Consider the following 15,120-nt stretch of genomic DNA (forward strand, 5'->3'; position numbering starts at 1 on the left):
TTGGTGATCCCCTGCTTTGTGACCCTCAGCTCATATTTCAGGGTAGGATGCAAAGGTGGGTTTTGAAGCTCTAAGCACATGGATGGAGCTTGTGGGCAGATCCTCATTAGAGGACTCTGCCTGGGCTGCTGCTGAACCCCAATGTCAGTATTTTTAGGCTTTTTCTCTTAGGCTGATTAGATTCCTCAGAAAAATTACTTCCGAACTCCTGCCCGGAGAGTAAAGATTTGCTTGGCAAACCGGTAGCACCTGAGTGGGAAAGACGACGCCAGTGGGGCTCAGCTTTCAGCCTACAAATGCTCACTTTGCCCTCTATTTTTACTGTGGCACTCCTTCTGGTCTTCTAGCCCAGAAGCATCTCTGTTTTACTCTTTTTAGAAAAAAATTATTCCTGTCTTCTGCCAGATGAAAGGCGGTGGGGAGTGGGGAGCAATTATTCATTTGTACCAAGTGAAGCCCATCTCAGGCTCTAACTGCTGCTGCTTCATTTTTTAATAACCCCCACCCCTTCGCCCCACCAAGCTTGACTGCTTCTTAAATAGACAGCTAAAACGTCCTCTTTGTGTTGGTTCCTTACTTCCAGAGGTACCTGTTGCTGCAAGTTACTGAACATTTTCGAGATTTTATGTGTAAATTATGTTGCTTACTATCTTTTTCCTCCCCTGGCTTAGCTTTTCAGTTTGTTAGAATTGATAAGTCATTATCATTAACGTGTCTGCTTTCCAGCTTTTAAAATTTCATCATTGTTGTCTCTTCCCCTATTCTCCCCCTCCTTGTAGGTTTACGCAACCTTCTCCATCCTCCTCCCCAACCCTCCAGAAATTTCTTGACTGTCTGGTTTGTGAAAGAGTGAAAGTTCAATTCAATGTATATACCTCCGCAGTTTAGGCAAACCTTTGTATTTCCTACTGGGAGAGCAATGGTTTTATCTCCATCTTCACTCTGTTCATCCCACAGTGCTTACCTGGGGTATTGTTTTGAAATAGAGTCTGGGATGGAGTCTACCTTAGTGAGAATTGATTAGAATTGTCTAGTCTTTGCAGAAGATGAGGTGGTTGAAGCACATACATCACATATACCAGCAGTGCTTTTGTATAATTTAATATTATCAAATTAGTGCTTAAGAATGGAAAATTCTGACTTGTAAGATGCAAATTCTAATTAAAGCTTATTGTTATCTTTATTATTTTAAATGATAATATAATGCTATAGCATACTATTCATCTGATATTTTTCCATAATGTGTATGGCCACCCAGTAAACACCTACTGAATATCTACTGAAAAATGAGGAACTCTTTTATTGGAAAAATATAAAAGGAATGCATTTATCTATTCATCACATAAGCAATAATGTATAAATGTTATAAAAAAAGTAGTACATTCCTTCTCCCTGGTTTAGAATTTGTGAAACCTTTGCAAACTAAGAAACATGGAAAAATTTTGAACATTAAAATGCTAAATATTATGGGAAAATGAGCACATTTGGACAATACAGATTTCTGGCCACCTCGTTCAGAACCATTAAGCACACTGAAAGCTACATTTTTACTTGTCTTCTCTTCATCTTCTCTCTCTCTCTCTCCCTGTTTTTCTTTTTTGTGAACAGCTGCAGCTGCTGGTGGCCAGTAATAAGTATCCTGAGAGTCCAGAAAAGGTACACTTTGCCTTGCTGTTTAAAAGTAATGCAATATGTGAAGGCCCAGAAAACAAGCACTGTGGAGCTGCTATTTTCCTGTTCTACCCCTGATGGACTTTCAAGGTCATGCTGGCCAATCAAGGTATCATCAATCCTACCTGAGCAACAAGAATCTTCATCTTATTCCGAGTCAGGAACTGTTTCTGCGCAGCCACTCTCTCCCCTGCTTCATTTCGTGACTTTTTTTTTTTTTTAAAAAAACAAATTGTGTTTAGAAGTGGGTGTAATCCAGCAATAGAGTTTACTGGCTTAGTTGGTGGGTTAATTAAAAAAATTTGCTCATATGAACTTTCATTTTATATATTTCTTTTGCCTTAGTTTCCTTAAACTGAGAGCAGAAATATTTTACCCTTTTTCCTGTAAGTTCAGAAGTATCTGCAAAAAGTACTCATTGTAATCATTCATTGACTCACTTTTTGAAACCAATACCTTATTTTCTCTTTTTTTCTACCCGTCTCCCCAACCATGCCCCCCACAAATATATACCTAAAACCTTCGTATGTGGTGCTGGATTCAGTATGAAAAGAAATCGGCTTTTTAGAAGAAAAAAAAATCCTATGTGAATTGGCACCTGAATAGCACTGAGTTGAAGATCTCTTACTTTGAGAAGGTACATGAGTCTTATACAACCTAGCTTTTTATGAATTAAAATTAAAAAAAAGGAAAGACATCATAAATGATTGTTGTTCTCTCACAGTCTGCTCATTTGTCTTCCAACGATCATGTTATCAGAGGTGAATCCATACAAGTCTGCATCAAACTCCATACGATTCTTGCCTCCTTGGAGGGAAGAATTCAGCTGAGGGTCAGAAGTAGGTTTAAGGCAGAGGGAGAGACTGAGGCAAGTTTTAGAGCAGGAGTGAAGGTTTATTAAAAGGTTTTAGAGCAGGAACAAAAGGAAATAAAGTATACTTGGAAGAGGGCCAAGAGGGCAACTTGAGAGTTCCAAGTGCCCTGTTCAGCCTTTGACCTGGGGTTTTACACATTGGCATGATTCTGGGGTTTGCATCTCTACCCCCTTGATTTTTCAGGGGGATGGGCTGTCTATGTGAACGGTGGCCTGCCAGCAGTTGGAATGAGCTATGTGTACAATGTGTTACTGAAGTTGTGTGCATGCTCACTTGTGACGTTTTCCCTTACCATTCCAGCGTTCCTAGAGGAAGGTCATATACCAGTTAAACTGCCATTTTGCTTAGTGGGCATGCTTGAGCCCACTTGCCCAACCTCTAAGATCTCCAGCTCAGGTGTTTCCTATCTATTGGGACACTGTCTTTCACTGGCACTGGCTGCCACCAATTACTGTTTGAGAGTGAGAGTTTAACAACCACCTGACCATCACCTGATGGTCACCTGACATTCCTGTGGGACGGGTGGCGTGGGGAGGGGGACCCGCTCTTGCCCTGCTTATGTTTTTATGTTTGCCTAACTACCTACTCTAACAATCATATCCTGTAAGCTTAGATTCTAATATTCTATAATTTTTTCTTTGCTTTTTTGTTAAGGTTAGGAAAACATACTTCTATTGGAGGCCTTAATTTATAGATATGTTTTAACATTATTATGGATTTACAGTTTGAATTGACTTTAAGTGGTAACACTCAATGCCCTCACTAGCCTTGTTGTGTGACTTTAATTGCATGTCCCAACTCAGTGTGCCTTTCCAAAGCTAAGCCAATTTGCCTGCCATTCCCTGCAGTTGACTTGCTGATTTTTATTATCCTGTCTTTGAGTTTCTCCTTCTTTTCGATCATCAAAAGGTTGCCATAGAATAATTGCACTGTTTCCCTGCCAATTCTGAACTTTATTCCTCTGGTTATCTTTTTCAGATTAACTTCCATTCTCAATCTTATCACTCCCTTTTTAGGATTCCTTGGGCTCTTATGTCTTTAATTCAGAGTCTATTATTTATATTGATTTTCATGTGATTTATAATGGTTCTTTATTATTTTTTGAATGCATGGATTATCTTTCTTGTCCTGATTGTAAATTCTCTGTGAGTAGGGGTTATATCTTCTAACTCTTTTGTATGCCTAGTATAGTGCTGTGCACAATTAGGTACTGAATAAATGCTTGTTAATTAAATTGAATCAATTTAACTTACAGCAATTGTGTTATGAGACAAAATCTTCTGTTATCTACATGAAAAATGTTACTATGATGTAAGAAATGGATTATCTGTTGATAGGCTGAGTTTATTATTTAATTAGGTTATAACGCAGGTGAGTAAATAAAGCTAGTGTTTATCTCTACTTGGATCATTTCTGCATTGTGTAATAGTAAGATTAGCAAATTGATTTATTGTTTTGTCACATTTACAATGTGGATTACATTTCCTTCTCTTGATCTGGATCATAAGGATGATGCCAGATGACAAACTGTTCCCCAAAGACATTCATCTCCTAAAGGCAATGTACTTTTAGAACAAATGTTCACGTTATAGACATTCAGACATGATATACCGAGTTTCAATATTTCCATAAATTAAAAAATACGTTGGATTTTTATAGCACCTAAATACTCATCTGATTTAGTTAAGCAGCTTTAGAAAATTTAATCCTTTCAGTCTCCAGATAATTGTTGAAAATATTTTCATATTACTATATGGACAAGAATCTGAAACAGTGAAGACCACTTCCAAAGCCAAAGCCGTTTTACGGCTATTCAGAGAACAGCCTTCCACTAGGATGATCTGATAGCTATTATTTATTTTTGTATCTTCATTTGCATATCTAATAATCAAAGCTATTGGAGAAATTTAGAAGGCAAAGAAGCAAACAAAAATCTAAACTTCACCTTTTATTCTTTCTGAGAAAAATAAAAAAGCTCTGAGAAATATGTGCAAAAACTAGATTTGCTTATCTAAAGAACTTTGCTGTTCACTTGAAAAACTAAGAAACTGCATTTCAACACATTCTTTGAATTATTTATTTAGGCATCTCAGAGGAACACATAGTTTAAGCTTTATCAAGGGATTTATAGTAACAAAACTTTGACCTGAGCTGTGTTTGCCTATCTTGATGGATCTCTACAAGTATGAGAGCCAGAAATATAACCACAAGAATAAGTAAGCAGGGTTTCAAAAACAAGAGACTCAAGAATGAGATTGGCATGTGTTCTGAGCTCTCAATGCACATATGCCCGTGCATTCTTGGGGGAGACTTTGAGACCTAACCTTGATGTTAAAACAAACACACAAACAAACAAACAAAAAATGCATAAAACTGTAGTCCTAGCCTTTATTCCCATATAACTCCTATAAGAAGGAAATGCCATTACATGATGACATCAGGAGTTCTCAAGCCCCTTCATGAGATATCCTTTTCTCGAAGTTCTTTTGTAACAGATCACTTTGGCTATTTGGCCTCCAATGGTCCAGCTGCCTTTTCCAGGACTGATTTTGATGACTCAGCAGTTACAAATAATGAAAAAATGTGTACATAAAATACTTGTCCTCTTCTGACAAGGTAGTTGTTGTATTACACACATTTTCTTACCACAAAGAAGTTTCCATACAAATCCTATAGGTATTTAAAAATTTATAAAAAGGTATATATTAATGACAGCACGTTTGGAAAATGTTAATAAAATAAAAATGTAGAAGTCCCACAATTCCACCACTCAAAATAACTTCTGTTAATGTTTTTTTTTTTCAGATTCACAATTATATATGCACAGACTCAATAAAAAAGTATGGATCATAAGATATATCTAGTTTTATCCCACTTTTTAATTAAACATTTTCCTATGTCACAAACATTACTTTAGGACATCTTACTAGGTATAAAATATTCCTCTACATTAATATAGCATAATTTGTTTAACGATTCTACTTTGTACACTTAGATAATTTAAAGATTAAATTACAAAGATTAACTTTATATTAAAATAGATTAACTTTAAATTTGACTCCTTTTGGAACACATTTTTGTGCCAAGACATTCATTGTCAATATAGCCTTTTAAATCAATATATACACATTTCAACACAGCTGTGGTCAACATATGGATCAATTATATTACTTACTACCACTTAATAGGTTTTCTATTTCATAGCAATGAACCTTAGAAGTCACTAAATTTTTCTCTTTGTACTATTTTATTTGTGGTTACATAAACTCTCTATAGGAATTATCTCTTTTTCTTTTAAAGCAGTTTTAGGTTTAAGGAAAATATTTAAAACCAATAAATAAAATATTTATTTGGAAGCCAAATCTCACATGCTGTGTAAAATCAAGTTTCATCTACATCTGATAACCAACCCAAAGTGCCACCTGTGAAATTAACTTTTTTTCTGTTTGATTTAGAAAACTTTGGTATCAGTTACATTTATGTTTTGATTTTATTAAAAATAACTGGTCCAAAATTATTCACTCACTCAATGAAAATAGAGAGAGTCCCTGATATTTTATTGTGATTTGAATTTTTTATTGTCACTTTCATAAGGTCATGTTTCTCAGGTTACTATCATGGTTCAAAAATAGAGCCCAGGGGGCAATAGGGGAAAATGGCAGGACTAACTTGCAGGTCTCACTCAGACAAACAGAACAGCATGTGGAGATTCACATTGTGAACTTTTGCTCCAAGAAATAAATAAATACTGCAGGAACATACCAGGAAAGCCAAGAGAATCCACAGACTCTTTAGAGGAAGCAACTTGCCTCTGCAGGCTCTGTGAGACAGCCAAAAAATGGAGTGTGCAAAATATGAGGGGTAATATCTGCTCCCAATCACACATACTCACTGGAGAACCTTCAGGTCCAGATCACTGGAGAAGGATTAGCCTCACTTGGAGATGAGATATATTTAGAGAATCAAGCAAAATAAATGGATAGAGGAAGCAGTGGAAAGAGCCCTGTGGGCACTCTTGGTCCTAAGGGAAGCCATTTCTGACTTTGTCTTGCAGGGGCCCTTGGGGAGGACTGCCAGTAAAATTGAGGAAAGACCACAGGGAGAAGGAACTTTCCAGCTGCACTTTGTAACAATTTTGACTGAACACAAAGTTCCTCAGACATAATCTGAGGGAGGGGGCGAACTGGAGTGCGGGTACCAGTAAAGTTACAGCAGGTAGGGAGGTGTGAAACCTGAAAGCTCTGCTTGCTTTCTCACCAGGGAGGCTTGTATCCTAAGGCAAGTTCTCAGCCTTGCTCACCAGCTACCTGGAAATAAATTCGGTGCTGTTGGTGGGGCACAGTGGGAGAGAGATTGGCTTTTCAGACTGCATGAGATCTGAGTGAGACCTGTCACTGCTGTCCTTCCCCCACTTCCCTGGTGACCCATATGATGCAGCAGAGGCAGCTATAATCCCCCTGAAAACATAACTTCATTGGCCTGGGAACCACACCTCCATCCCCCACAGCAGCCACAGCAAGCCTCACACAAGGAGAGTCTGGGCTCAGGCATACCTAATCCTGTCCCTACCTGAGGGTCTTTCTCTACCCACTCTGGTAGCCAAAGACAATGGATATCATCCATTGGGAACTCTACAGTCCCACCCATGGCCTGAGAAACCCAAATACTTATCCAGGCCACCTTAGGGCAAACTTGTATTCTCCCTATGCTACCACAGCTGTTGCTCTCTTGAAAATGCCACCTCCTGGCCAGAGTCCAACTAACACAAAATCAGCATGATAAACAAAACCACAACTAAGGACCCTCACAGAATCCACTTCACTCCCCTGCTGCCTCCACTAGAGCAGTTGCTGATATCCATGGCTGAGAAACCTGAAGATGAATCACATCACAGGACTTTGTAGACACCTCCCAGTACCAGCCTAGAGCCCAGCAGTTCTGCTAGGTGGCTAGACCCAGAAGGGAAATAACAATCACTGCAGTTTGGCTCTCAGTAAGCCCATCCCTAGGGAAAGTGGGAGAGCACCCATCAAGGGAGCACCCTGTAGTACAAAAGAATCAGACCAGCAGCCCGTGAGCCCCAGATCTTCCCTCTGAAATAATCTCCTCAAATGAGAAGAAACAGAAAAACAATTCTGATAATATGACAAAACAAGGTTCTTTAACACCCCCCAAAGAGCACACTTCTTGGATCCAAACCAAGAAGAAATCTCTGAATTGCCAGAAACAGAATTCAGAGGTCTCTTATTAAGCTAATTAAGGAGGCACCTTAATTAGCTTAACAAGTTGAAGTTCAACTTAAAGACATTTAAAAAAATAAGATACAGGATATAATTGTATCTTATTGATACAATCAATAAGATACAATATCCTTGATGAACATAGATGTAGAAATCTTTAACAAAATACTGGCTAACAGAATCCAATATATGATTGGAAAAATCTCTAGTGAAATAGATAGCATAAATAAAAAACAATCACAACTTCTGGAAATGAAAAACACACTTAGAGAAATGTAAAATGCACTGGAAAACCTCAGCAATAGAATTAAACAAGTAGAAGAAAGAATGTCGGAGTTAAAAGACCAGGCTTTTTAATTAACCCAATGTGACAAAGATGAAGAAAAAGGATTAAAAGTGAACAAAGCCTCCAAGAAGTTTGGGATTATGTTAAATGACCAAACCTAAGAATAAGGGGTGTGCCCAATGAAGAAGAGAAATCTAAAACTTTGGAAAACATATTTGAGAAAATAATCCAGGAAAATTTCCCTGGCCTTGCTAGAGATCTAGATATCCAAACACAAGAAGCTCATAAAAGACCCAGGAAATTCATCGTGTAAAGATTATTGCCTAGGCACATAGTCATCAGGTTATCTACAGTCAAGATAAAGGAAACAATCTTAAGAGCTGTGTAGCAAAAGCATCAGTTAACTTATAAAGGAAAACCTATTGGATTAACAGCAGATTTCTCAGCAGAAACCCTACAAGCTAGAAGCGTTTCCTACAAGTTACAAGAAGGGATCACTTACAATCTAGACAGGGACCCACCTTTAGCCTCCTTAAATAAAACATTTAGCAGACAAGAATTTTGTGTCCAGCAAAAACTAAGCTTCACAAATGAAGAAAAGATACAGTGTTTTTCAGATAAACAAATGCTAAGAGAATTCAACACTGCCAAGCCAATACTAGAAGAACTGCTGAAAATAGCTCTAAATCTTGAAAAAAAAATCCTGGAAATACACCAAAACAGAACTTTCTTAAAGCATTAAATCTCACAGGATCTATAAAACCATAACATAATTTAAAAAACAAAACAAACAAACAAACAAACAAAAAGATATTCAGGCAACAACTAGCATGACAAATAGAGTAGTACCTCACATCTCAATACTAACATTGAATGTAAATGGCTTAAATGCTCCACTTACAAGACACAGAATGGCAGAGGAGATAAGAATTCACCAACCAAGTGTTTGCTGTTTTCAAGAGACTCACCTAACACAGAAGGACTCACATAAACTTAAGGTAAAGGGTAGAAAAAGATATTTCATGCAATTGAACACCGAAAGTGAGCAGGAGTAGCTATTCTTATATCAAACAAAAGAGATTTTAAAGCAACAACAGTTAAAAAAGACAAAGAGGGATTTTACAATGATAAAAGGGCTAGCCAAACAGGAAAATGTCAGAATCCTAAATATATACGCACCTAACACAGAACTCCCAAATTTATAAAGCAATTACTACTAGACCTAAGAAATGAAGTAGATGGCAACACAATAACTGTGGGGGACTTTAATACTCCACTGACAGCACTAGACAGGTCATCAAGACAGAAAATCAACAAAATAACAATGGACTTAAAACTATATCTAGAACAAATGGACTTAACAGATATATTCAGAACGTTCTATCCAACAACTGCAGAATATACATTCTACACACCAGCATGTGGAATATTTTCTAAGATAGACCATATGAAAAACCACAAAACAAGCTTCAATAAATTTAAGAAAATCAAAATTATAGTAAGTATTCTTAGAATACTTGGTATAAAGGAATAAAATTGGAAACAGTGGAATAAAATTGGAAATCAACTCCAAAAGGAACTCTCAAAACCAAGCAAATACATGGGAATTATACAACATGCTCCTGACTGATTGTGGGATCAACAATAAAATCAAGATGGAAATGAAAAAATTCTTTGAACTGAACAATAATAGTGACATGACCTATCAAAACCTCTGGGATACAGTAAAAGTGGTGCTAAGAGGAAAGTTCATAGCATTAAATGCCTACGTCAAAAAGTCTAAAAGAGCATAAATAGACAATCTATGGTCACACCTCAAGAAACCAGAGAAACAAGAACAAACCAAACCCAAATCCAGCAAAAGAGAAGAAATAACAAAGATCAGAGCAAACTAAGGGAATCTAAAACCAAAAAAAATAGAAGATAAATAAAACAAAAAGCTGGTCCTGTGAAGAGATAAACAAAATTGATAGACCTTTAGCAAGATTAACCAAGAAAAGAAGAGATAAGATGCAAACAAGCTCAATTAGAAATGAAATGGGAGATATTACAACTAATACCACAGAAATACAAAAGATTATTCAAGGTTACTATGAACATTTTTATGCACACCAACTAGAAAATCTAAAGAAGATGGATAAATTCCTGGAAATATACAACCCTCCTAGATTAAACCAGGAAGAAATAGAAACCCTGAACAAACCAATAACAAGCAGTGAGATTGAAATGTTAATTTAAAAACTTACAACAAAACAATGTCCAGGACCAGAGGGATTCACACGTGAATTCTATCAGACATTCAAAGAATTGGTACAAATCCTATTGACACTATTTCACAAGATAGAGAAAGAGAATCTTCTCTAAATAAATCTATGAAGCCAATATCACCCTAATATCAAAACCAGGAAAGGGCATCACAAAAAAAGAAAACTACAGACCAATATCCTTGATGAACATAGATGTAGAAATCTTTAACAAAATACTGGCTAACAGAATCCAACAGCATATTAAAAAGATAATCCACCATGATCAAGGTGGTTTCATACTAGGGATGCAGGGATGCAGGGATGGTTTAGTAATGTCAGTCAATAAATGTGACACATCACATAAATAGAATTAAAAACAAAAGTCACGTGATCATCTCAATAGATGCAGAAAAAGCATTTGTCAAAATCCAGCATCTCTTTATGATTAAAACACTCAGCAAATTCAGCATAGAATTTTATTACCTTCAACTAATAAATTATTACCTTCAAGTAATGAAAGTCATCTATGACAAACTCAAAGCCAACATTATACTGAATGGGGAAAAATTGAAAGCATTACCTTTGAGAACCGGAACAAGACAAGGATGCCCACTTTCATCACTTTTATTCAACATAGTACTGGAAGTCCTAGCCAGAGCAGTCAGACAAGAGAAAGAAATAAAGGGCATTGAGATTGATAAAGAGGAAGTCAAACTGTTGCAAAGTTTCAGGATATAAAATTAATGTACACACATCAGTAGCACTGCTATATATCATCAGAAACCAAGCTGAGATTTAAATCAAGAACTGAAACTCTTTTACCCACAAAAATTATAAAATACTTAGGAATATACCAAACCACGGAGATGAAATACCTCTACAAGGAAAACTACAAAATGCTGCTGAAAGAAATAATAGACAACACTAACAAATGAAAACACGTCCCAAGGTCATCGATGGGTAGAATCAATATTGTGAAAATGACCATACTGCCAAAACCAATCTACCAATTCAATGCAGTTCCCATCAAAATACCACTATCATTCTTCAGAGAACAACAACAACAACAACAACAACAAATCCAAAATTGCATGTGGAACCAAAACAGAGCCCACATAGCCAAGGCAAGACTAAGCAAAATAAATAAACAAAAAATCACAAGCAAAAACTGCATCTGGAGGCATCACATTTCTCCACTTCTAAGTATAGTATAAGGCTATAGTCACCAAAACAACACATCACTAGTATAAAAATAGGCACAGAAACCAATGGAACAGAATAGAGAACACAGAAATAAATCCAAATACTTACAGCCAATTAATCTTCAACAAAGCAAACAAAAACATAAAGTGGGGAAAGGGCACCTTATTCAGCAAATGGTGCTGGGATAATTGACAAGCCACATGTAGAAAAATGAAACTGGATTCTCATCTCTCACCTTATACAAAAATCGACTCAAGATGGATCAAAGACTTAAATCTAAGACCCGAAACAATAAAAATTCTAGAGGATAACATTGGGAAAACCCTTCTGGAAATTGGCTTAGGCAAAGAATTCATGACCAAGAACCCAAAAGCAAATGCAACAAAAACAAGAATAAATTGTTTTTAAGGTGGGACTTAAACTAAAAAGCTTCTGCACAGCAAGGAAATAATCATCAGAATAAACAGACAACTCACACAGTGGGAGAAAATCTTTGCAAAATATGCATCTGACAAAGGACTAATATCCAGAATCTATGGGGAACTCAAACAAATCAGCCAGAAAAAAGCAAACAATCCCATCAAAAGGTGAGCTAAGGACATGAACAGATAATTCTCAAAAGAAAATATACAAATGGCCAACAAACATGAAAAAATGTTCAACATCACTAATTATCAGGGAAATACAAATCAAAACAATCGATATCACCTTACTCCTGCAAGAATGACCTAAATGAAAATAAAAAAAAATAATAAATGTTGGCAGGGATGTGGTGAAAGGGAACACTTCTACACTGCTGGTGGGAATATAAACTAGTACAACCACTATGGAAAACAATGTGGAGATTCCTTAAAGAACTGAAAGTAGATCTACCATTTGATTCAGCAATTTCACTGGTGGGTATCTACTCAGAAGGAAAGAAGTCATACAAAAAAGATACCTGCACATGCATGTCTATAGCAGCACAATTTGCAACTGCAAAATTATGGAACTAGCACAAATGCCCATCAATCAACAAGTGGATAAATAAAATTAGGTGTATATACACCATGGAATACTACTCAGCCATAAAAAGAAATGAAATATGGCATTCACAGCAACCTGGATGTAATTGGAGACCAATAATGGTCTTATTTGAATACCATTATTCTAACTCAGGAATGGAAAACCAAACATCATATATTCTCACTCATAAGTGGGAGCAAAGCTTGAGGACACAAAGTCATAAAAATGATACAATGGACTTCAGGGACTCAAGGGAAAGGGTGGGAGGTGGTTGAGGGATAAAGGACTATACATTGGGTACAGTGTACACTGCTTTAGTGGTGGGCGCACCAAAATCTCAGAAGTCACCACTAAAGAACTTATCCTTGTAACAAAACTCCACCTGTTCCTCAAAATCTATTGAAATAAAGAATAATAATGTATATATCTTTAAAGTAAAGCCCAGGATGCGTGACCTTGGCATCTTTTCTATCACCAGTAAGATAACAGTCCATTCTTTTCTGGATCATTCACTTTGCATCATATATGAACTAATAGAAACCTAAATTCAAATACAGCCATAGAATTATCCATAATGTATCAAATTAGTAATTGGTAATGTCAAGTGGATCATGACATATTCAATATATCCAACTTGAATTCATAAGGTGATTTAGCTACTGAAAACCTTAACTGACCATCTTTAGATTTTGCCAACATTAAGGGAATTTTAAGGGAAAAATAACATCTTAAAAGCAGATTAGAATATCCATGTTCCCTGAAAACTCTAAAATTGTAACTCTTCATAAATCAGTTGAGAATAACTGATCAGGTTCAATTATTTCCTTATCACCAAAACCATTACTGAGAGAATATTTAACAGTAGTGAATGAAAAGGTCTAGACAGTGTAAGATCACGTTATTATAGTCCACCTTCTGAGTTGACTTTCCTTTAGGTACACCAAAATATTCTGTAACAGCCAATACATTATGTCTAAGGAGTGATGACAATAAACTGGAAAGAGAATTAAGAGATTGTTTCGTGCTCCAGACAAGAAAACATTTTCTCCAATTTGCCAGAGAATTATTGGTAGCTATTTTAGATTGATTATCTCTAAAGACAAAACAAGTTCTAAATTTATGATCTCCATGAAGATAGAATATAATTGTGCTTATTTTATGTAGAAAGAAATGGAAGCAGGTGCAAATGGATGAGAATTTGGAGGATCCTAGAGTTACTTTTCAGCTCAGAACCTGGAGAGGGGGATAACATTGTACTCAACAGAACACTAGCTCAAAAGTTAGAACTTCCTAGCTTTATTATCTGTGTGGTATTGTTTCTATTGAAAATAGGAATAAAATATTTGCAACTAAAAAAGAAATTGGCCAACACAACTGCTGGGGTCTCTGAAAACCTTTGGGCCTTTTGGAGCTAGATGCAGTATAAACTTATCCAGCTCATTCTCATGTAGTATAAGTTCATACCAACATATCTGATTGGCTCAGCTGGGCTTGGGGCTCAGTGCTAGCCTGCAATATTAGTGGACAATGTGTTCAAATGGAGCTACAGAAGTTATCTACTGTTTTCTTCAATAATGCAGCTTAGAAGTCACCAGAATATTATTCATTTTGTTATTCGTTCCCTCTTTCTTTTGTTGAGTATGCTTGGACTTTTTGTATGCTTGGATTGTTTGGTTTATATATTAGCCAGTCACATCCTCCAAAATGGGAATGTTCATGATCGTTCAAAGCAGGCAAAAATTGACATGTGGCTTTAAGAAAATTATTCAACCTTTCAAAATCTCGTGTTTCTTACCTCTAAACATGGGGATAATAACAGTCCTACCTCATGAAGTTTTCATTTGGGATTAAATGAGATAATGCATGCAAAGTACATAGTACTATGCTTAACACATAGTACTCAATAATAGTTAAGATTGTCATCCTTGTTTTCATGGAGTTCTAAATATTTGCATTGTGATGTAATTAATTTCTCTGCTTGGTCATACATATAAACTCTGCGAAGCATTTGAAAACACCATTGAAATGAGAGTGAAGCAAAGCCTGATCATGATTTTTACAGGACTGAACACTGCAAATATCATGGTACTCTCCAACATCTGATTTAAAACAAAACATATTAGCAAGCTGGGTGCAGTGACTCATGCCTATAATCCTAGCTCTTTGGGAGGTCAAGGAGCAAAGATCACTTGAGGCCAGGAGTTTGAGACCAGCATGGTCAATAGAGCCAGACCCTATTTCTATTTTTTTAAAAGCCTAACAACACTAAACGTACATGCATACTGAAGTCAGATGTTTCTTTCTGGAAAAACAAAAACAAAAACAAAACTGCTTTGTTGATTCTCTAAACGACTGCTTACTTCTCCTATTATGTAATCCAGCCATGGAATTAACAACTTGTAGTGATTATGTTCTCATAAATTATAGAGTGTACTGTTCTATAGCCATGGTTAGTATCTTGCAGTAATTATATACATGGGCTAAATGCATAAGAACTGTGAGTCAACAGTGTCATGGAAGTGAGTGCTAAAATCCTAAATCTCTTTTGTTTTTGTTTCTTTTGGAATCAAACCTTTTTTCCAATATTGATATAG

At 36.3% G+C, this 15,120-nt stretch overlaps 1 protein-coding gene across 1 annotated transcript in view; it reads left to right on the plus strand.

The window, feature by feature from the left end:
• The window catches only part of TMC1 (transmembrane channel like 1), a 183,527-nt gene extending 181,543 nt beyond the window's left edge, over positions 1-1,984 (plus strand). The window contains exon 21 of the mRNA XM_025358883.1: positions 1,609-1,984. Coding sequence (XP_025214668.1) covers positions 1,609-1,631 — 23 coding nt within the window. The 3' untranslated portion in view covers positions 1,632-1,984. The remainder of the gene's footprint in view (positions 1-1,608) is intronic.
• The last annotated feature ends 13,136 nt before the right edge of the window (positions 1,985-15,120 follow it).

The sequence above is a fragment of the Theropithecus gelada genome, chromosome 15, assembly GCF_003255815.1.
Source record: "Theropithecus gelada isolate Dixy chromosome 15, Tgel_1.0, whole genome shotgun sequence".
Classification (NCBI taxonomy): Eukaryota; Metazoa; Chordata; class Mammalia; order Primates; family Cercopithecidae; genus Theropithecus; species Theropithecus gelada.